The sequence below is a fragment of the Homalodisca vitripennis genome, chromosome 3, assembly GCF_021130785.1.
Source record: "Homalodisca vitripennis isolate AUS2020 chromosome 3, UT_GWSS_2.1, whole genome shotgun sequence".
Classification (NCBI taxonomy): Eukaryota; Metazoa; Arthropoda; class Insecta; order Hemiptera; family Cicadellidae; genus Homalodisca; species Homalodisca vitripennis.
The window spans coordinates 164,009,900-164,034,271 of NC_060209.1; the positions used below are offsets into that span (position 1 = coordinate 164,009,900).

The window sequence follows — 24,372 nt, forward strand, 5'->3', positions numbered from 1 at the left end:
CGTATGCATTTTGCACCGTAAAAGTTTTGATACGTAAAAAGCATTCCAAAATACTGTATAATACACTTGATAACTCTGTTGGAAATACGGCTGGTTTAAATTCACCATACACAGTGTGAGGCTCCGAGGTAAGCTGAGATAATGATAAGGCATGGGTACTAGAGCCCTTTGCCAGGTTTTAAGAAAAAGTGAGAAGGGCTCTTAGAGCCCCACATTGTGTTAAAACATAAAATACATTAGCCTTTTCCAAAATCTAACATAAATTCATTGTCATTTTTCACAACCTAGCATTGGTCAGAAATGTATACACTGTTACAACCTCAATAAAACATTTAAATGTTTTACATTTCCTGTGAAAAAGGTTTCTCTTATGTCACAATTATAGAATAAGACTTTTTATAAACTTCAGGTAAATACTAGTATAGACCTAAAGCATGATGTTATAATGCCTGTGTTTGCAGGGAATATATTTTTTCAGGTCATATTGGTAGAGACTGCTAGAGCTGTTAGGCAGTTTATGAGATTTTTAAGAAGCTTACCTCTATCAAAAGACAATTAAGATGCATTTTATAAGTCTTTAAATGTATAGTAAAAGTTAGATAGTAATCAAGTATAGTGACTTAAATGCCTTGAGAAAAAATTATTATGCATTAATCCATTCACACCTAGCATATGGGATTAGTATACGGTATGTGATTCAACATCAACAGAAATTTAGATAAAATATTAAAAAGCCAAGAAAAAGCAATTAGAGCTAATCTTCTATCTAGATGTTGAATCTACAGAGACAAGATTCAGTAAACGTTTATTCTGTGAGCTTAAAATCCCTACCATATATAGTATATGTGACAGAAGTAATAAAGTTCATAAAAAGAAATCCTGCTCAATCTCCAACAGCTCGGCATGACTATGGAGGCATGACTAAAAATCATCACTGACAAACACAATTAATTGGACATTTTTTTAAATGAAAACTGATTATATGGAGAAAATATTTTAAACTATTTACCTGAGAAAAACAAAAAAGAAACTAATTGTAACAAATCTGAAAGAAAAATTAAGGAGTATCTAACAAACAAAGCACTTTATTCCATTACTGAATTGTTGGATAATGCCAGAAAATAATTGAGGCAATAGTTTAAACGTAATGAAATTATCGAAAATGTAAATATTAGTTTTAGGTTAGGTTTAGAAACTCATGTTTTAGTTGTAGTATTGACGCTATTCATATACAATGTATTGTACATATATGGAATAATGATGATTCTCTCTCTCTCTCATAGTAACTTTGTCTTTTATATCAGTATTACTGTACTGACCAAACACTGCATACTTAATATCTGGTAACATTTAGAGTTAAAAGAATATTTTAACTAAAAATTTTAATCTTCTTATGTGGACATTTTCTTACTCTGTGCTCAACAGCACAAAGTAAGAAAGGTTGTGACTATCAAGCTTACCCTATGCTTTCAAAACTATAAATGTAAACAAATTGAAAATAGTGATTAAATTATGTATGGTTGTGCTCTCATAAAAAAAATTTACACAGAACACTTGATTACACCAGGCTCTGTCAATTAATAACATCTGTTTGCTGTAACAGAACTTTAGATACCAGTGGTATAGCCCAGAGTGATCTTCAACAAATAGGAATAAGCCTATATGTTAATCAGGGATCCTAAGAATGTCCATGTAAAATTTCACAATTGGTCCAGTAGTTTTTACGTGATGAATTAAAACAAAAACAGATACCATTATATTTCTCTATAATAGTATGGAACATAGTTAATACTATGTTCCATAGTATCACTTTTCTAATAGATTCCGATAAGCTCCTATGTAACAGGTATTCTTTCCTCCCAGCTCTTCTCAGAGTTGAAATGTAAACTTACCTCACAAGAATGGATTTTGCGGAATTAAGAGAATGTGGAAGACCATGAAACATGGGAGGTTGCAAAGATATCAGCAGTGACGAAGGTGGGAAACTAAAATATTTATATAACTATTAAAAATTGTATACAAACTAACCAATTTTAAAGTAAAAGACTAAAATTAAAAAGAAAATAACACAAAGAGCATCAAATGCAACAGGGCTCAGTGTTGTTAAATTTATATGCATAATGAAATATTCCAGTCGATATAAAAAGATTTATAAGTGTTATAAACCTACCTGACTCCCTAAGTTGTTCGTAGTGGCGTGTTTATTAGTCTGAATAGCTGTGCCGTGATTCCCTGTTCATGGTTCAAAGTTGAGTAAATCCAAAATATTTTAATAATATGCAACTGATTATTGCTGTGCAATTCCAGCAGTATGCAGGGAGCTGTTTTCTGTTTTTGATTAAATAACTTTATTTTTGTTGTAGTGTTAACAATATATTGCTTCACACATTTTCTATTGAGATGACTGTTTAATGGAGGGTGATGACACTGGTAGCGAACTAACATTGTATACTATAACTAGAGTAGTACTGGTAGTACACGTTGATCTACCAGTTTCCAGCAAAGTGAAAAATCATTTACTAATCACATAGAATAGTTTTACTTTGAAATTTCAAAGTGGACGCATAATATTTCAATCGCCATAGCTAAACATAAATAACTATTACATGAATAATATAATTTCAATGATGGCATAGTGCCTAGATCTTGAACAGGCATGCGATGGAATTGGGCTAAGCTAGAGTCGAGGACTGCCTAATACCTGGAGGCATAGCGTGGCTGTGACGGAGTGGCGGTGACACATATGTAAAAGATAAATACCAAAAATAACAAATAAACACGATTCTGATTAAACTATTTAACTGATTTTAAAATGAAAAATTTCAATTATTGCCCAAAATGACTCCTTTAAAACTCAAATCCTGCTGTATAATTGCATATGCTATTTCCTCTCTACTCGAAACAAATACTTTTATTAAAACTATGTGTGCTATAATTGTTAGGAAGTTTTGTGGTACCGGTATGGTTGTTACAGGGTGGATATTTAATGTAAGAATAAAAAAATATGATATTAACAAATAACTAATATGGAGAAGTCATAAAAGTAGAACAGATAGATAAAGGAGTTATGGATTTGGGGGGAGAAGAGGTAAAATGAGCTCTTGCTGGGGTTAAGATTCTATTGAGAGACTACCAACATAAAACATACCTTGGAGTATTGAGTGTTAATATGAGGTTTCCTGCAAATGGCCTTGAACTACCTCAGAAGTGCTAAAGAAAATTTCATTGTTCATGATAGATTTTCATATGATGCTATCATTAAGACCATGTGGAATCTATCTTGAAACTTGTAGTGAGACAGGATACGTTGCAAAGATGGAGGATTATCCCAATGACTATAACCTACTTCAGTGATGTTAGCAAATATTTTACAATTAATGACAGGTTTCCTGATAGGTCCTTTTGAGGCATTTGGAACCCGTACTGTATAAATATTATGTAGACCTTCATTTACTAAATTAAGTAAAAGGAAAATGTCAGTGTCCAATTCAGATTTCCATGAGATACCTTTGTTTGTAGTTTGTGGAAATGTGTTATGGAGCAGCAAAACAGAAAAAAGAGATTTAGATTTCTTGAAATAACAACAAAGGATACTTGGAGAAATGTTGTTATTCGTATAATTTTCTTATGATGCCCTTGTGGATGGTGTATGAAACCACCTTTGGGGTACTGGGACATGAAAGGATGCAGAGGAAACTTCTCCCATACACTACGACAGGATCTCAGACAATGGGCAAGTTGAATAAAAATTGGTGCCCTCTCGGTTCTCATATTTGCAACTTCTCACATGTGTTCAGTTGAATAAATGCACAGACTCACCTCAAACGATTAGTTGCAATTGCCTACTCCAGTTTGTAGGTGAATAAAGATGAGAGCCTACTCACACAACGGAGAGCACACTCACAAATTCGTGAGTGCGCAGAATAGCAGAGTGCTCTCACTGTAGTTGTCATAGCTGAATTTATATTAGTGTGCAGGCACAATAAAGTAAACAGAAATACACAAGAAGAAGGTTAAAGAGATGAACCCCATTTGAAAATTAATTTGCATGCCTTTAGGAAATCAACCAAAATGTAATAAAATCTGTTAAACCCTTTTTATGCTATTCTTATAAAGATGACTCCAAAAGATGTTATTGTATCCATTTCCTGAAAGTCCCATAGTTTCATGCACTTCTGACAATGAAACAAAAATGTGATTTTACTGGTTTAGTAAATCAAAATTGAGTAAACTCTTTCAAATCATTTTTATTTTGTTTATATAAAGATCTATACAAAGCATTTTACTAATCAAATTTCTTGAAACCCCCAGTTTTATAGCAGTTGTGGCATTAAAATAAAAATGAGGTATTGCTATTTTTTTTTTTTTTTTTTTTTTTTTTTTTTTTTTTTTTTTTTTTGTGTGAAAAGTGTCTGTGAATACTTATTAACTGAAACAATGAGGAAAATATATATAATATAAAATCTATAGGGTGTCATCTTTCTATTTCAAATGGATGTGTTTTATGGAAATATCAACATAACAATTTTGACACCTATTTGATAGTGTAATCAATTTCAATTAAACATATTTGTTTAATTGTTCAACAAAATAAAACATAATTTTTGAAGACAGAATAAATATGAATCCTTTATTTATCTCTTCATGAGAAATGGTTGGCATTTGACACTAAATCACCAAAGATAAACTATCGGTACAATCGGGTCCAAAGAAAATCAGTTGAAGATAAGGTATGAAATTCTTAAAATTTGTATGTAAAATATAACTGAAGGGAATTACATGTTTAAAATTTGTAAAACAATTAATTTACTAATGAAATGTTTTAATAAAACACAAATCTCTAAAGTTCTAATTTTCATTTCAGAGCCCTCTCACAGTTCCTACACGGCTTTAATCAACTCACCCACAATCTGGTAGCTTTTGGGTCACAATTTGGTTTAATATAAAAATAGTTAACTTTTAATAACCTAAATCCCATAGAGTATGGGGCTGGTTGATCCTAATAGGATCTCTCTAATAATATTAAATGGCGTTAATTCATGTAACTACTACAAACAAAATAATGTGAATTACAACAGCTGAAAATTGTACAAAATATTTAATGACACAAATGTTATATTTACACATGTACAATAGATTGACTCAATCTTTAGTCTTCATCTCTATCATCTTGCATGACTCTCGCTCCGATATTTACACTGGTAGCCAAATCTGCTTGATCTGACTTGAGTCGTTCTCGTATCAATTCTGCTATAGCTCGCTGGGTTCGCTTTTCCAGGCGTTCCAACTTCTTAGCCACATCTCTTTTTAAGTCCCAGTCTGGCTTTCTAGGAGCCAAGTTCGAAAGATCCTGCAAAAAAATTTGTTGTAAAATAGTGCTATTTGTATAAAGAATATTTAAAAAATATTAATAGTTTGAATAGTGTAAAAATATACGAGATAGGAGCACACCACCACACTACGTGTTACATAACAGGCTTTGCTGAGGTTGCATGCAAAAGTTCAGTCTCATTTCTTTAGGCTACATGTATTTACTTTGTCACATGTTAAAATGTCATCAATTATTGTTCTCAGTTTACAAATTTATTTATTCTGCAATTTTCTCGCTGCGATCACGGTTACCCTTAAAACTAATATAGAAATGTTTGCTAATGCTCAGCTAAGTCTCATGAAGTGACATGCTCTATCATCGAACTCAATGTTGCTTATACCAAAATTAAACTTCACACAACATTTCAAGTCTATAGGTCAGATTGTTCTCAAAATATTTTGCAGATATAGAAATGAAAATCTTCCACTCCCAAGTAACAGGCTTTGCTAATACTAAAGCAATAAATGATAGAAAAAAATCACATTTTGTAACATACACTATAACGGTGGCAAACTTCTGAAATCCTAGCAACATACAACGATGGCAAATTGTCCGAAATCCTATTATCCTTGCAAACATTCCATCGTCAAGGAATGTATTTAGCCATTAGGAGGTATTGTGATGTGAAAGTGACAGTGACAGTTTAAAACACAGTGCCAGTTTTAAACACAGTGCCAGTTTTTTCGCTTAAAAAAACACCTTTCTTGCAGGAAATTTATATTAAAACAATGGAAAAAGCTTGTGATAAGTACTTAGAATAGACAGAAATATAACATTTCATCTTAACAGCATTAATAGTCTAAATAATATAAAAAATAAATACATACATTTTCAGTGTGTTTTAGGCACATGTTTTTTTCTGCAGAGCAAAAAACTGGTAAATAATAGCAAAAAAGCACTGAAAACAAATAAAACCACAACAGATGAGTAAACTATTTTGTTAGAAATTAAAATAACAACCAGGTTGTTGTATGAAAGACTGCCTCAAATAATTTTTTCTGAAATGCAGAAGGCAGTAATGTATGATAACCTGAGATTGACTGCAGTAGTCTTTTCCTGTTGAGAACTGTCACTCCCACCACTACCAAACCTGCCCAACATTGCAGCTGCAGACAGCTTTACCAACTAGGCTCTTATCCACCAGCTGTCAATCAACAATGTAAACAACAACTTACTGGGGCCACAGATAAGATCATTGCATCCTATATAATATTGATGCTTGACTCCAATAAGTTTATGATAGTTATTAAGTGTATATACTGTATATTATATAGTAGTAACAAACTATGCATATACTATTTATTATCAGCAACTCATGATTAAATGAATATTGGCAAAAATCTCTCAATTAGCCCAGATTCTCCTCTAAAATAAATTGATACATTGATTTTTCAGCTACTCTCCTCTGCCTTGTGGACAGTTCACTGAACACAATGAGTAAATACCCTTGTGGTATTTGCAAAATTGGTTGCAAATATAAATCAATATGCTGCTTTGCTTGCTCGAATTGGTTTCATATAAAATGCATCAATATGCCTGATGATGAATACAAGAGGCTATTAAAAAAATAAATTAAGAATTGGGAGTGCTGCAGTTGCATTTACAACTCAGAAATCAGTGGAGCTAGTCCAGAATACAGTATATGTGGTAGAGAGGAGGTATACTCCAACCATAATCAGTCAAATGAGTTTGAACTCAGCCAAAAATATTATTGAACTCTCAGAGACAATTAATCAAATTCAGTTTGAGAAGAAAAACGCTGAAACATCATTACAACATTTAGCCGAGGAAGCGGAACAAACATTTTTTGAGGCTACAAAGGGAGATTGAAGCACTGAAAAAAGAGATTTTTTTTATGAAAGAAAAACAATAGACAAAAGGATTTTAGAGATTGAACAACTCAAACTGGAATGCTTAACTAGAAAGTCAAGTAAGTGTGGCCATTCAATGCCAACTTAACAATGAAACAGATTATAAGAATTTTACATTTTTTTACTCAAGAATGTGGTAGCAGTGTGAAACAAATAGCACAACTTCGTAACAAAATTGAAGTGCTTGAAAAAGAGAAATGTTTGATAATGGAAACTATTCAGCCATATCCCTCCTTCCAACCCTGAATTATTAAATACAATCGATTTGATGGATGAAAAATTTGAAAAACTTGAGCGCAAATACAAAGAAGATACAGAAAAAATTATTGAAACCTTAAATTCTGAACTGGCTCGCTTAGAAACTGAAATTGATAAGCTTCATACCAAAAATCTACCTGAAACTAATTTAGTTGATAATAAATCTGAACGTACACTGGGCTTTAATGAGGTACGGAATAAAAAAGGGAAAATTGCACAAACAACATAATAAAACATCAGAACAAAAACAACTTTGAAGAGAATTTGATTCATTCAAATCGTTATCACTGCCTGATAGAATCTTCAGACACTTCAAGCCGTGCACCTCGTGATCCAAGACCTGTAAAAACATGATTCAAGGCTGGCTAATAAGCCAACCTTGAAGCCTAAAAGTAAAAACAAACCAATGGTCCTAGAAACCATAAAGATAACAAACTCGGTTGGGCTACCAGTTTTGGTTCTCAGCGATTCAATGCTGAAATACATTCATTTCCCAAATGCTGACACCCAGGGTTTACAGAGGAATAAAAGCCAACCAACTGTGCTCTGAAATAAAGGCTCAAGCTAACTCAGAATTGAACCCCGAGCTAATTTTTATCAATGTGGGCACAAACGATTTGGCTGTCTCACAGAATCCTGACGATGTTATGGAGCACTTTGTAATTTTACTTAACACACAACACAAAAAAATGCTTCCCCTAAATCACTTATTGTTGTAAACAGTATAGTGAAGAGACGTGACATTCAACACACACATTGATCGAGGAAAACCAATTCTAACATTAGATGGATAGTCGTCAACATCTGGCTATTTTCCTAGACACAAATAAATACTTTAATTTACTTGCTTGGCCAGGGATGGAATACACCCAAACCGAAGAGGGACTACTACAGTTCTGGGTAAGGTCATGACCAATGTGTATTCTCTATCAAAAATCAAAATACTGATAAAATATCAGGGACTGGCCTTCATTACAATCAACCACTAACTAAGGAAAGTATAAATAGAATAAGGTCAATTCAACCCCTGGACCGACAAAAACAGAAGGAGCTGAACATACACCTGACAAAACTAAAAAAAATCATCGACAGCAGCTAAGAAGCAGACTGACAATTCAGGCTGGCATTTTAGACATTTCGACAAATAAAAATAATTTTTTAGTACAAAACAAAGCAAAGAAATCCCGTTACAAAGTTTATCTGAATACAAAACTCAAAAAGAAATTGAAAATCTTTCACCAAAATATTGACAGACTTAAAAACACAAAATCGACAGATTGAATCACTTTTTAAAAATCGAACAGCCGGACATAGTTATTCTTACAGAGCATGGCCTATGCTCTTCTGAAGTGCAAAATGTTCGCTTGATTGATTACTCACTTGTAGCTGTGTATTGCAGGAAAAACCATCTAAAGGGAGGCACAGCTATTTACAAACACCACAAATTGGCCAATGAAGTGGAATGTCTCAACACATCAAGTCACAGCATTGAACTTATGTGCGAAATGGCAGGGATAAAAATATCTGTTAGCAAAAAAACAGGTACTGAATGTGATTGGGGTATACCGTTCCCCTTCTGCACCATTAGACGAGGCTCTCACACAGTTGGCCAATGCACTGGGGGACATTCCAAGTATGAACTGTGGGATCTGCATCTTAGGGGACATTCAATGTCAATAGTCTTGTGCAAACAAAAGAAAGCTCTGCTGTTGGTGAGTTACTTGCCTCATTCAACATTTCAAGAGTTTCTTTGCCTCCAACAAGAGTAACTCCAACATCTGCTACCTCAATCGATATGGTATGCACAGACCTCGATGAAGACAAAATTGATGTAAAAGTATTACAAACATATCTTTCAGACCATTACTGGCCAAATCTGTGATTTAGACATATCGTGTGAAACAAGAAAAAACCTCAGATGGCACTGACAAGACATTTTGGACAAGAACACCTGTTGAACCTTAAAGACTCCTTGATTTACAATCCTGGGAAAAAGTTTATTCAGCACCTCACCCAGAGGAAGCCTACTCTACTTTTATTGGCATTTTCACAACTGCACTTGATGTCGCCTGTCCACTGAAGAAAAAACCCGAAAACAAGAAAAGGAAACACAACAACTGCGTGGTTAGCAATCCCAGAGGCGGGATAACTTAAGATCTATTTTCACTATAGCCCACAACAAATATTTGCTAACTGGAAAAGTAGAGGATAAATTTGATGCATTTCAAAAGAAAAAGGCATATGATCTTAAGTTAAAAAACCTCAGGAAAAAACAAGCAAATGAAGAGGCTATTGCCCAATCAGATAACAAAAGCAGGACGATCTGGAATATAAATCAACAGTGAAAGGGCATCAAAAAGACATGTCTCAGATGTAATGTGGCAGTTAAAACGTTGCAGATGAGACCATTGAGGATCTGGGAAAAAATTTGCAGAATATTTTAATAAGCATTTCATAAATGCTGCAGAGATGACCCTGTCCAACAACATCCCGATAAGGGCCCCTGCCGCCCATAAACCAAAATTCCATGCAGCAACAACATTATTCGAATATCAACCTTCAACAATAGAAGAAATACTTAAAATAATTGCATCACTCAAATCAAAAACATCTAGTGGGATTGATGGGATAAGTTCTAAAGTACTGAAGTTCTGTAGAAGTGAAATCAGTCAACCTCTCGTTCAATATTATCAACAAGTCGCTGACTCGAGGTGTCTTCCCAACAGAATTAAAAATTTCAAAAATCTATCCTTTACACAAGCAAGGAAGTAGAAAGGAATTAAAGAACTTCAGGCCCATTTCCTTAGTTCCAACAATATCGAAAATAATTGAAAAGGTAGTGCTTTCACGTCTCTTGCAACACCTTGAAAACAAACAACCTCCTACCTCCAAGGCAACATGGCTTCATCTCAGGAAGATCAACTACGAGTGCCCTTATTGATCTAATTGAACATCTTATGGACAACCTGGAAGATGGGAATACGGCTGCTGGTGTTTTCTTGGACCTGAGCAAGGCATTTGATAGCCTTGGACCATGCAGTGCTTCTGTCCAAGATCAATTCCCTAGGTATCGTAGGAACACCACTCAGGTGGTTTCAAAGTTATTTGCACGAAAGAAAGCAGATCGTTGAAATAAAAAAATTTGTTGAGGGAAACTTGAAAAATCTAAGCCAATGACTATAGGAGAGGGGGTTCCACAGGGGTCAGTGTTGGGACCTGTGTTATTTGTACTTTTCACTGGTGACCTGCCTGACTACCACAGTTTTAATAAGCAACAGCAAGTCAGTTCCAGGACTAGAAATGAACACCATAACATCTGTAATTATGGGCTCAACGATTTAATTTTCAACGCATCAAAAACAAAATGCCTTACTTTTGGTAAAAAATAAGGATGAAGTTCATGCTCCACCCAACCTTGAAAGAGTACGAACCACAAAACACCTTGGGGTAGTGATCGATGACCGGTTGACTTGAACTGCCACATAGACGGCTTATGCAAAAAACTCAGCTCAGCACTCTTTGTGCTAAAGAGGATAAAATCAATTGGTACACCTACTGCAACAAGAACCGCATACCATGCTCTGTTTGAGACCCACATTCGTTATGGTATAGTACTGTGGGGTGGATCATCTGCAGGGAATCTCCAGCGAGTATTGGTTTTACAGAAGCGTGCAATACGAATCATGGCTGATCTAGACTTTCGAGATAGCTGCAAAGAGGCTTTCAAGACCTTGGGAATTCCTACAGTGATAGCTCTGTAACATTACTGAAGTGATTCTACACGCCTACACACAACGTCCCGAGAGGAATGGTGACATCCATGATTACAACACAAGCGGGCCAATGACTTCAGTCTTCCCTTACATCACTCACTCAGCTCTTTTTGCCAAGAAGCCGTCTTATGCTGGAGCGAAGCTTTATAATATGCTTCCGAAGAACTTCAAAACCAGCACTCCGCAGGTTCTGAAGAAAAGACTTATTAAGTGGCTTGTTGGAAGGTCAATATATAGTGTTGAAGAGTTCAAGAATATAACCAATGTAAATATGTAAATTATATGTGTATTTTGTAATTGTTATTTTTGGTAAAACTTTTATCATGTTTTAAAGAAATAGCTACCTAAACTGTGTCAGTTAAACATGTTAATTGTTAATGTAGTTAGCAACCTTTTTATCTACAATTGACTATATGTCTTATCATATTTGACGCCATTTCTGTTCTTAATGAATACGAAAATAAAGCAATTGTCTATTGTCTATTGTCAACAAAAAAATGAAACAAATAATTTTCAAGTTATTTAACAGTAAAAAATTATATATATATATATATATATATATATATATATATATATATATACACATATATAAGACTGCAAACGATTTTATTACTGTATGCCTGTCTGTTAACATAATATCTAGAAAATGAACTTGAACTGACATATAGACTTGAAATTTTGCAAGAATCTTCATTTATATAACAGCAACACTGAGTTCAATGATGGTGCTTGTCACTCCATGGAATTTGGCTGAGCATTAGTAAATATGTTTATATTAGTCTTACGGGTAACCATGATGGCAAGGAGAAAATAAAAGAATAAATAAATTTGTAAACAAGCTGAGTATACGTATACGAGATTTTAACATGTGGCATATTATCACATATAGATGTGAATGTTGAATTTAGCTCCAGTTCACCTACCTCTTACGTGAAGCATCTGATGATGTCACAGACTTGACTCCTGAAATCTGGAGTCATGTTCGTCTGAAGGGATCCAAAAATAGTGGGTGACGAAGAACGAAGGCGCTCAAAACGAAACCCCCACATCGTTTCAACATCAGATACACCCAGACTACAAAAAGTAGTGCAATCTAGGTGAAGAGGTATTCTTATTGTCTCATCAGGTGCACAATTGGAGTTTTGGATCCCTTCAGACGAACATGATCCCAGATTTCAGGAGTTAAGTCTGTAACAGCATCAGATTTCAGATGTACATAAGAGGAAAGTGAACTGGAGCTAAATTCAATATTCAAATCGAATCAACCCTTCCCACCATAGCTGCATCACATATAGATTAAGAAAAAGAAAAAAGAACAGATTGAAAGTCAATGTTAAAAGTTAGGATCTGATTTCAGCGCACTCTTGCGTCCTCTCTACCTTACCAGAACTATTATTATTAAAACACTGCTATGAAACCTAACTTAGTGAACAAAAATGTTAATGTATCATGTGACAAGTTATCTCGATAAAGATTATCTGCAGACTAAATTTTGCATGAAACTCTATTTCTACATAGACAAGAATAATCTCTATAATAGTGCATATCCAACCATGGAATTTGGCTGATTGTCACTGAAGCTTTTCCCTCAGTAGGTTGACACAGTTTTCTTTTGTCTGCAAGGAGGATGTAAAAAATTTTCTTTTTGAAGTAGACTGTCTACTTAACCACATGACATCTCGAGCTCCTGACTTGAAATTTTGTATGCAACCTTAGTGAAGCCTGTTATACAACACATGGTGTGGCATACTCAACATAGTATATTTGAAATGAGACACTGTCCAAAAGTTTACAATTAAAAATAAGACTGTGAAAGTGTGTGACAATTAACATTGTTCTTAAAATCAAGATAGCTGTCAGAGCAGTTGATTCTTAACACGTTCACGATGACGTGTACCCCACCGGGTACACGTGATCTTTTACAACTGCTGTTGTTTACCAGATCGAGTTTGTTCAATTTGCTTAAATAAACACCTCAGACTATCATGTACCTTGTCAGGCGCACAATTGCTTAATTTTTAAGGTAAATTAATTTGTTTAGGTACCCCTTGGAGTATACAGAGAAAAATTGAAAAAAAAAAACATAATGAAATAATTGTTATAGTGCAAAATTGCAAAGCCTACATACCTTTCTTGTTATACTTAGACGTTTGACTTTAAAATATTGATTACGGTATTTTGCAATTATTATTGAAAACGTCTATGGCAAATAAAAAAGTCTGGAAAAACGCTGATGTCATGAACGTGTTAAGGAGCTCATGACACGTTACAGAAAAGCTCCAGCATTTTTATTTCAATACTTATAAATATTGTAATATTTAGGACAAATCTTTAAATGGCCAATTTTAATTTAAAACAACATATTAATTTGCACCAATTTTATTATTACCAAGTCTTCAATGACAACTCTTGAGTTTGCTGCTTCTAACTGGTCCTTCACCTCTCCTTCCACATCTCCTGGTCTTGCTGCTGGAACGACATTCTCTTTAAGTACCTCATCCTCCGGAACATAACTTCTAAACTTAGGTCTGAAACACAGTTTAATTGTTAATACTACACAAAATATATATGATGAACTGAAAATTCCCTGAATTGGGATAATTAGCATGTTTTATTGATTTTCTCAATACAAAGTTGTATAGAGGAACAAAAATGTATTTCTTACATTACAACAAACAACAATTGATTTGCTCTAATGCTTTGTTTTTTATGTGTCTCACTAATACGAGGTGTATTAGAAAAATAAGGTTCCCCATGCCGCCGAGACAGAATACGATATGTTGGGAGAAATCTCGCAACACTATCTTACTCATCAACTGTCCCTCTCTCTATCCATACCACTCGCGCCTCACTACGTCCAACAGTGCCGGCCTAGCTGCCTTCGAAGATGGAGTTCCCTATAGTTGTTACCCCGCCAGATGCGAAATTGGTGCTGTGATACGTTTTTTAAATGCAAAACAGATTTCACCTGTTGAAATTCATTGTCAGTTAATCAAAGTTTATGAGGAAACATTAAGAAAACAGACGCGCGATCCAGAACCGCCGGAGAGGAAGTTTGTCCAGTGGTGTGAGGCTTCTCCATGACAATGCTCGACCTCATGTCTCAAGTCAAACTCAAGAACTGCTGACAAATTTTGGCTGGACTATTGTGCCCCATCCCCCATACAGCCCAGACCTAGCCCCAAGTGATTATCACTTATTCCCAAAATTAAAGGAACATTTGGGTGGCCAATGCATTAGTACCGATGATGAAGTCAAGGAAGAGGTTACTCGATTCCTCAAAGGATTGGCGGCAGAATTCTACAACATGGGGATAGAAAAGTTGGAGCATCGTCTACAAAAGTGTTTGGACAGAAACGGTGATTATATGGAAAAATAGCTTAACTTTTAAGTTTTAAATTGATGTATAACACTAAGTAGAAATATAGAGCTGTCTATTTTAAAAAATCATGGGAACCTTATTTTTCTAATACCCCTCGTAAATAAGTTTTTTAATATATAATTAATTAATTTTTAAATAGTATATAGTATTCAAAACTCTTTAGGATCCAAAGTTATATCCTCATAAATGTTATGTTTTACCTTGTTTAGAAAATCATTCCCTATGGACATTTTAGTGGGTAAAGAGCGTGAAATGATGTGTTTCATTATAAATTTTAAGATCATTACTACTACCACATTAAACAGGTACAAATCAAAATAGTTTTAATTCTTAATCTAGAATTATTTGTTTATGTAACCCACTCACACATTCAAGAATTTATACCCACAGACCGAATTCATACCCACAAACCAAATTTATATTTCTTTCTTTCTTTTAAACTTTATTCCACAGCGTATCAACAAAGGATAACAAAGGATTTAAATACAATATTTCACGTTTTAATTTAAGACAAACATGCCAAATTTAACAAATTAAAAATTAAATTTTACAAATTTAAGGCCATTTTAAAATGGCTGTTTACCATAAGCAACATAGAAGATCTGCTGAATTAAATATAACTTCTTAGATGATAAAAGTATTATTTATTGTTTTTTGGTCATTGTATCTGTTATATAAATAGCATTTATCTATTTGTGTCTAGTTTGAGTTTTACAAAGACAAATTGTTATTTAAGACTGCACTGATTATATCTAAAGAGTACAGTACCATTATTTAATTCTGATGACAGCAGGTTATGCTATTAAAGATGAAGGAACCTCATAACATGCTTGCCTTTGAGGCCCTATTGTTTTCCCTTTGTGTGGGTTAATTTTTGGCATAGAATGGAATTATTGTAAGCAATGTATTGATTATACCTACATTTGAGGAAAATAAATTATTCTTGATTCTTGATAAGAGAAAATTCCTAAACATGAGGACTAGTAAGTTATACTGGCTCCCATGTTCTATGGAACAGAGATAACTGTCACATTGAAAAACTAATATCCACAAGTACCACCCAAACCATAGAGATAGTCTAATTTATTTATCAAGTTAGAATTTTATTATTTTTAGATCTATTTTGTTTAATTTTACTGTAGGCTACACAAAGTAAATGATTTTATTAATTAATTGTTATCGTTAGGTACTAAATTTCTTTTGGTTTATCTGAGTTGAATTTTATCCAACCATAAGAAATTTTTGTAAATAATAATTAGATTTTATTTTTACAATTTAAAAATGCATATAGTTAGTTGACTTAAACATTTTAAAAAACCATTGAAGTATTAACATTTAGTTTTATAACTTGTTACTTAAGTTAATTTACTTTAAAATATTACTATTGTTTATTAATATTAAATAATATACTACTTATTTCAATAAATGTCTGATTAAATACATTATAAGAGAAGCACAAGAGAAGGTAGTGCAAGGTTAAACTTCACTTATTTAATATTTTTATTTTTTATAAATAATACAACTTGCACAACCTCGTCATAATGTGTATAATCAAAATAAAAAGTATTTACTATATTCTCAAACTCAAGAGTAACACAATCCTAACAATGTTTTTATTCTATCACAAGTACTTCTGAACGTACATCCAAAATTATATGTTTAATCGAATTACTAAGAAATTTTAAACAGCCTTTGGTCAACAAATTTTGAACCTTTAATATCTCTTAAGATTTTAAGATGGTGGCTGATCAAAGATTCGAAAAGGAATGGTGGTTGCATCTAAATTATTAAGAATACCAGAGCATAACTGAACTTAAAGTGCCTGGGTCGTTTAAAACAGTGTTTGTTCTTACAACTATTTATCTCATTAGGCTTCAAGATACTGGTCCACAAATTTTGACCGTAACAGCGGACCGTAACACCATAGAATAACAGCGGAAATACAAAATGTATATTTAAGTACACAATCAGATTGAATTATTCCAAGTAAACAGATTTACAATATTAATTTTGCCCTAATTGCAACCAAACCAAGTTCATGTTAATGGAAAATTTTTAATTTGCAGAAATGTATAGAAACAATCTATAATTACAAAGATATTCAAGAAAACTCAAAATTGAAAGAACAGGGAAAACTAAACACAAAAGAATTTGTACAGAGCCACAGATGATAATTTGTTTTAGAAGTTTTATAATCTGTAATATTAGATATTAATACCAATTTTACATTGCACATATACCATAGCATGAGTTATAAAATTAGAATTTTAAATATTTAAGACTGGAGTTGTGTCCAATTTTATTTAAAAACAACATGACAGACTTAAACCATATTTGTCTTGGAAAAAATTAATTTTGTAGCTGTAGGGCATTAAACATTCACATAGACCTGGGCTACAAATTGTTATGATTTTCAAAAATTAAATGACTTTTACATAAATTATTTAGGCCTTCTGGAATAGCCATTGACTGAATTATCACTCCTTTAAATTTTATCTCTGACTTTTGTAATATCCTGTACATGCATAATATTTATGGCTGTGGTAATAGTTTGTTGTAATCTACATACTCTAAGTTAACTAATTTGATCTTTCTGTTAAATATAAAATAAATTATGTATCTGAAGAGTATATATTTTTTTATTTTCCTTGTATTTTTAACATCCTATGCTCGTTAACATTATATAAGAGCCAACTCACTTTGGTAACACTCCTGCTTCACCGGTTGTTTTGCTATCTTCCTTGCCTTGTTCCTCGATTTTTCGCTTCAAATTTTTTAATCTCTCTTTCCTCTTGATTGCTTCCTCTGCAAGACTACCGATCTTCTCTTCTGATGTCATTGTACTTCAGTTCCTGTGATAGAAGCTTTGTTTAGTTTGTCAATTTAGCTCTATATTAAATGAGACAAATATATATTTTGTTATAACATTAATTTCAGAGGTTTCATGTATGTAAAATATGCAAAATAAACCAAACAAAGAAGACATTTTTAACTGTTACATTTTCATACATATTACCATATTAAACACAAGAGAGAAAATATACTTTGTACAACCTATAGATAGGACAAAGTGTCTCACTTGTTTTGCTCTATAATGTTATAACAGGCTTGTCTCGATAAAACAAGATTGCAATAGAGTTCCTCTAAATAAGTCATCTTCGAGGTTGCGTGGAAGAGAGCTAAAACAGCCCTAACTCCACCTAAAAATAAAGTAATTTTTTATTTTAATTACATCTTAGTCATTTTTTTTTACAGAAGTAGGCCTTTTAGACAAACTCAACTATGGCACCAGAAATACCTTAGCCTGGAATAAACTACAATAGCCAGAGGTATACACTTTTTGACCGAAATAAGCTTCTCAGACCTGTGTGTGTGTGAGTGCACACACACACACACACACACACACACATATAGTCTTCCAATCATATGTTAGTTTGGTTATTTAAAACTTATATGTGACAGATACAACCAAATACAAAATAATTGAATCCTAAAAAGTAAGGGCTCTGTGGTGTAATGGTAGCATATTCATCCGGCAAGTGAAAGATCCGGGTTCGAGTCCCAGCGGAGCAAGTACTTTTTGTGACTCAATGTTTATTGAAAAAATTATATATATATATATATAAATTGGGACATCACCGCAAAATCAACTTGCGTTTCAAAATTACATAGAGCACCATTATTTATTAAAGCTAGGGCCTTCGACTTTAGGATTCCTCCACACTGGCCTAAAATGGTTTAACTACTGAAATTGTTTATCATCCAATATTTTGGAGAGAAATTAGAGTTATTTTTTATTAAAACTTTTTAAGAAAAATTGTTTCACTCTATGACTTGAGGGTTCCCAAACACTGCTCTTTAATCTTAAATGTAAAAGGAATATGCAACAAAAAATATAAAAGGAATATAATGTCCCTATTCTTTAGTATGAAATTGCATGCGAAGCCACAGGTAACTGCTAGTAAAACTATAAAAACAAGGTAATAAACAAAATTGAATTAGTATGGAAGCGGCAGTATAGTAAGTATCCAACACTAGAAGAGTGATCGATAATATCGAATCATCAATATTCATGAGTAAATAATCCTTGCTACAACTACTTATACCAAATTACATTGTATATCAAATTACAGTTTAAAAAGTAATAATGTTATTGTGAATAAAAACTAGTCTAGGATGTGTATTTATAAAACATCACAAACAGAACAGTAGGCTATAAGATTTACTTACTTTTTACTATTTTAAAGGAGAAACGTGTCTGACATAAATAAAACATGTAAATAATTACTCCATTTGCTACCATTACAGATCTGCAGTATTAGTGTCAGTAACAGGTTATTTAGTGGTAGCCTATTACCGGGATACTGTTGTTTCAGTAACAGCTGGGCTGAATGATTTATTGGTTTTGGAGGATCACTAGGTAGCCAGTAACAGTGCAGGCCATTTCATCTAAGCAATGAGGCATATATTATCAATAGAAATATTACTACACTATGAAATGTTATTATGCGACAATATAGGTTTGGATTAGATTATCGTAAATATGTTACTAGTACTATTTAAAGTTAACGCGGGCTTTGGTGGTGCCACGCACTGCTGGAAAAACAAGAAAAACATCCCATAAGATAATACCCAAATTCAAGAAGAGGGGAACAAGGCTACTATGTTATGCGGACGACCTAGTGCTTATGGGCAAAGGAAAAACAAAGGCACGCTGGAACGCCTAATTCAAGAAGAACTAAACCTCATAAGCAACTGGTGTCATGGGGAAGGTCTACGGTTCAACCCATCTAAAACAAATTTGATAACCTTTACCAGAAAAAAAAGTTCCAGCTTACACAACCTGTCCTGGAAGGAATCAGTATAAACCATCAAAAGAAGTGAAATACCTGGGTTTAATCCTGGATGAGAAGCTCACTTGGAACTCACATATTGTAAACAGAATATCCAAAGCGACAATGGGGCCTGTAAGAGACTATTTGGATTTAAATGGGTATTGAAACGCAGAATGATATATTGGATCTACGAAACCATGATAAAACCAATGGTCACATATGCTGCCTTAGTGTGGTGGACGAAGTAGAACAAACAACAGCTGCTAAAAGGCTACAGTCTTCAAAGGCTAGCTTGCTTAAGCATCACGGGAGTGACGAGCTCCTGCCCAACACTAGCAATTGAAGCGGTCCTGGGATACACTCCTCTAGGGCAGGAGGTGATGAGAACAGCCGCTCTAAGTGCAATGAAGCTTCTAGGAACAAAGGTAATAAATACTACCTCCTTAGGCCACATGAAGATATTGCAGATTTTCCTGAGGCTGAAATGCTAACCAATGTGTCAGATGCAATGGTTAAGAAATGCTCCTTTGATAACCCATATACAGTCTCTATCGAAAGCAGGGAGAAATAAATTAAAAAGGAGGCCTACCCTACAAAAGGAGACCTGAAGTTCTACACAGATGGTTCACACCTTGACTCTAGAGCAGGATACAGAATGTACAGACCAGGAGTTGACACGACTGTTCCCTTGGGAAGACATGCCACGATTTTTCAGGTGGAGGTCATGGCAATAGACTCATGTTCCAGAAGGCTCATACAAATGAGGAAAAAAGGATTAAAATACTTAATACTTTCTGATAGTCAGGCTGCACTAAAGGCACTCGATACCTGTTCGGAGTAACACTCGGTTGGGTGCCGGGTCATGAAGGCATTCATGGAAATGAAAAAGCAGACATCCTCGCCAAAAAGGGAGCGGAGTCCATATTGGTGGGGCCTGAGCCAGGTTGCGGGATAGCCTTCTCCAACAGTAAAGCTCTGGTCAAAGATTGGCAAAAGAGCATAAGAAACATTAATTGGAATAAAGCCTGAGGATTAAAACTATCCAAAATGTTTATCTCTCCTTACGTTAAAGGGTGGACAGTTCTCTTAGATCAGAATAAGGATATAAGACTAATATTAGGAATGTTGACAGGACATGGCCCTCTAAGGAAAAATCTTATGAGGGTGGGCCTTAGCCAGACTGACGAATGTAGACTCAGTGGAGAAGAGGAGGAATGAGCAGAGCATATCTGGTTAGATTGTCCTGCCATCTTAGAAACTTGAAAAAGATTCCTGGGAGCATATCTCCTCAGCCCCAAGGATATCAGAGAACAGGAGCCCTCAAATCGGATCGGTTTTTGCAAAAGCCTCGGACTTTGAGGACACAAAATTAAAGTAAGGGAGGCGCAAAGGTCCTCTTAGGACTAAGCGCGGGGACAAACTGTCCTTTTCCCTCAGGAAGGAAAAAAAAATTCAAGTTTAGATCACGTGAGTGGTTGTCAAAGTTATCTTTATTAATATTTATATAATAGTTAATATTTATAATACGTACGAATGTATAGACTAACAACAAATAGTAGATGAGGACTTCTCCTTATCCAATAATTGTGTTGTATAGTCAAATTTGAATTAACCGTTTATAAATTTATTAGTTTATCAGTCCATATTACATTTTATGAGTTAGTTAAATTTTTGTATACTAACATGCTGCCACAGTAACAGGTCACAGGAACGTAATAACTCAACACGTTATTTTGTAATAGGTATTGACAAACAACAGTATATCCCGTCTCAAACGGCCATTACTCAAATACCATACACACGGGTTTAACTTTGTTGCAATTGTTTTTGCAATTATATCGAACTGAATAATGTTATAGACTTTTAAAATTGTATATAGTTTTATTTGTTAAAGAAATACCGTAAACATGGGCTACTTTGGCCCACTTTTGAATAATTTCATACGATTTACCTTATAAGAAAATAATATTTTACTTAATTTAAGTCCTGGTAACCATTTAATACAACAATAACATGTTATATTTTAGATGCTGCACACTTTTTGACCTAAAAATTTGTTTTGTATTTTTAATTTATTTCTAAGATTTGGGCCAATGTTACCCTAAGGGTAGAGTAACTTTGGCCCAAGGTAGTTTTTCAACAGAAAAATAGTGGTATAAAGGCATGGGACAAAGAAGGACCTGGGTATTTAAAAACACATGTTATTTAATGATAATAGTAATATTTAACACCAATTTAAAAATACATAAATGAGTAAAAAATGTAAAAAAACCGTTTAAAAAAGTTAAATTTCTTTCAAAAAAGGAATGTCTTATGTTTAAATGAAATCAACCTTAAAAAGGCCTCTTTTTACAAGCTTTGGTGGCTGAATAACTTTTAAAATGTCACACCGTTTGTAAAATAACGTATCCTTTTCTTGGGGCCACTTCCAAAATTTCTTAGTCGGCGCCATACACTCCACTGTCGCTTCCTCCTCCGCCACAGAGAGCACCAACCCTGGGAATCGGAGTCCATTCCAATGAACAACAACAAATCTTTCCTTTACTACAAGTTCCTTCATGTCTTCATTGCTTCCTTTAAGGTCTTTAACATTTGTAGTTGGGACCTCGATTTCGTTTGATGTTAGACGAAAACTTGACTGAGGGTGTCTCTTTAAAAATGACAACCCAGTCACGGCCCGGAACATTGTTACAAAAACATTGTACAGTCTTTCATTTTCTAGTTAGGTAGGACTTTACGACGTACCTCAAATCAAGTTCATCCAGTGGAGTGGAAAACCATATTAACACATTTTGGCGATATGACTAGCAAAAGCTAATTCTTCTTCTTGAGAAAATACTTTAGGATGGCCTGGGGAACTTGAAAATGAGTTCTTCAATTTGTTTTTAATAGTGCTTCTGGGTATCCTGAAATTTTCTGCAGCTTGCCTCTGTCATTTCACCAGATCTGATGGTTTCTAGACAATTTTGAAGATGTTCGTTGCTGTAGTCAGCATATTTTCGGCTCCTGGGGAGACGTTTGTAGTTGTAGGGCATCTTGAAAAAGCTGAAACCAAACACATGCAATAGAAATATATTCACTACCTAACCATTTTGCAAGCTATTTATAGAACTTTACCGCTAAAAAAACAGGTTTATAACAGTACGACCTACTTTGGCCCAAAAAAAAAGCTGGGCCAAAGTAGGTCGTACTTTGTAGGTTACCAGACCTGATTTAAAAATACATGAAAATGGGAAGTCACTTTGTGTTTCACGAAGGTCTAACTACAGCACAACATTAGTAACTTAAAAGTGTTCTAAAAACATACTTACATTAGTAGTTCCTGAAGAAATGCGTCTTCTGCAGGAAGAAGTTTTGAAGGTTAAAATTTCACTTGCTTACACAAGACACACAACTTGTGGTGTTGCTGCCCAACAAACGGGGGAATCAGTTAAACTATCAGGCAGTTTGATTGATACTACCACCTAACGGAACCAACCGAAACTAATTCAGATACTGCCACAAATCGCTCAAAAAAAACGTGTTTCGTTTTATTTTGCTTTTGGGCCAAAGAAGAACCCTAGGGCCAAAGTAGCCCTTGTTTACGGTATATGGCTTTTAGATTATATAAAATAATACAACTACCTTTATACTAAGTTTGGGCAGTTGCAATAATTTAACAGAGTAAACAAACATGTCTTGACAGAATTTTTAAATCAATCTAATTAAATGATTCAATATTATCGATCACTTGAGTGTTGGAAGCCTATTATACTGCAGCCAGCACATAGCCTGTAATATTGATGTAGCTCTGAAAATAGGCACAGCCAAAGAATGAGGGTTGTTATGTAACATGTAGACTATGTATTGAATGTGTATACAAAGTTTTATCAAAATCCACTTGTACATTTTTGAGGTATGGGACCATTTAGGGTTTCTTAGAACTTGTCTTTCAAAATGAGTATAATCCCGAAAATAGCTGCTGCAAATGGCAATTATAATAATAAAAGTAGATTTTGTTAATTTAAACCCTGTATTTGTAGTATTTATCTTCACTTGATTAAATTAATATATATTTTGAATGGGTTAAGTTCCAGAACTAGGTGTAAGTGCTTGTTCTTTCTATGGATGGAACCTATTGCCAGTTTCACTAGTTAAATATACTATTTTAAGAAATTAATTGTTAAAAGTGGTTTTAGATCCTATTAGATAACATGGATAAATTACACATTACCTAATGTAACTTTTGAACAGTTTAGCTTTCTAGGTATAAGATAAATATTTCATTATAAGAACAGATTTACAGGTTATAATTAGTTCTGATTTGAGGTTAGGCCTGTGTCGGTATGTACCTTGGATGTAAGTTGGATTTTCATTGACAATTTTTCTGCCCAAACATTTTCTTTAATTTTATAGTTAGGTCATGAAATGTACGAAAACAACAGAATAACCATATAAAAACTGAGATGATCTTTACAAACCGTATCTACCAGGAGTTGGTAGTAATGCATCCAACTTTCAGTAAGCTACAAATAAGGATCCTAATATAATTCTGCAAAAGCAAATGCAAGTCACCATTCTCCAAGTTTTAATGCAAAACGGTCTTACCTTTAATACATTAGCTTGTAAATAAACAATAACAAACTCTCTATCCAGTCACCATTATAACCTAACCTAGAACTTAAAATAACATTTCAAGTACAAAACACAACAAAACTCAAACGCTGTGGCTATATGGCCGGCTACCGTCTGTAGATTAGACAGACGGGCGATGAGTGGTGACGTCAACCGTGACGTAACGAAAGGGCAGCTATAACTGTCACCTTTACACTACTGCCTTAGAAATATAAAAAACACAATTTGTAGACTATTTTATTAACTGCATATTATGAATTGGTAATGT

At 34.0% G+C, this 24,372-nt stretch overlaps 1 protein-coding gene across 1 annotated transcript; it reads right to left on the reverse strand.

Moving 5' to 3' along the window:
• Window positions 1–5,079: 5,079 nt before the first annotated feature.
• Window positions 5,080–24,225, reverse strand: LOC124357738 (coiled-coil domain-containing protein 12). Its single transcript, XM_046809754.1, has 4 exons — window positions 24,078–24,225; window positions 17,355–17,507; window positions 13,663–13,801; window positions 5,080–5,350 (listed from the first exon to the last, which is right to left on the reverse strand). Exons 2-4 carry the CDS (start codon window positions 17,492–17,494, stop codon window positions 5,150–5,152), a joined length of 480 nt encoding a protein of 159 aa, XP_046665710.1. The 5' UTR covers window positions 17,495–17,507; window positions 24,078–24,225; the 3' UTR covers window positions 5,080–5,149.
• Between the last annotated feature and the right edge of the window lie 147 nt (window positions 24,226–24,372).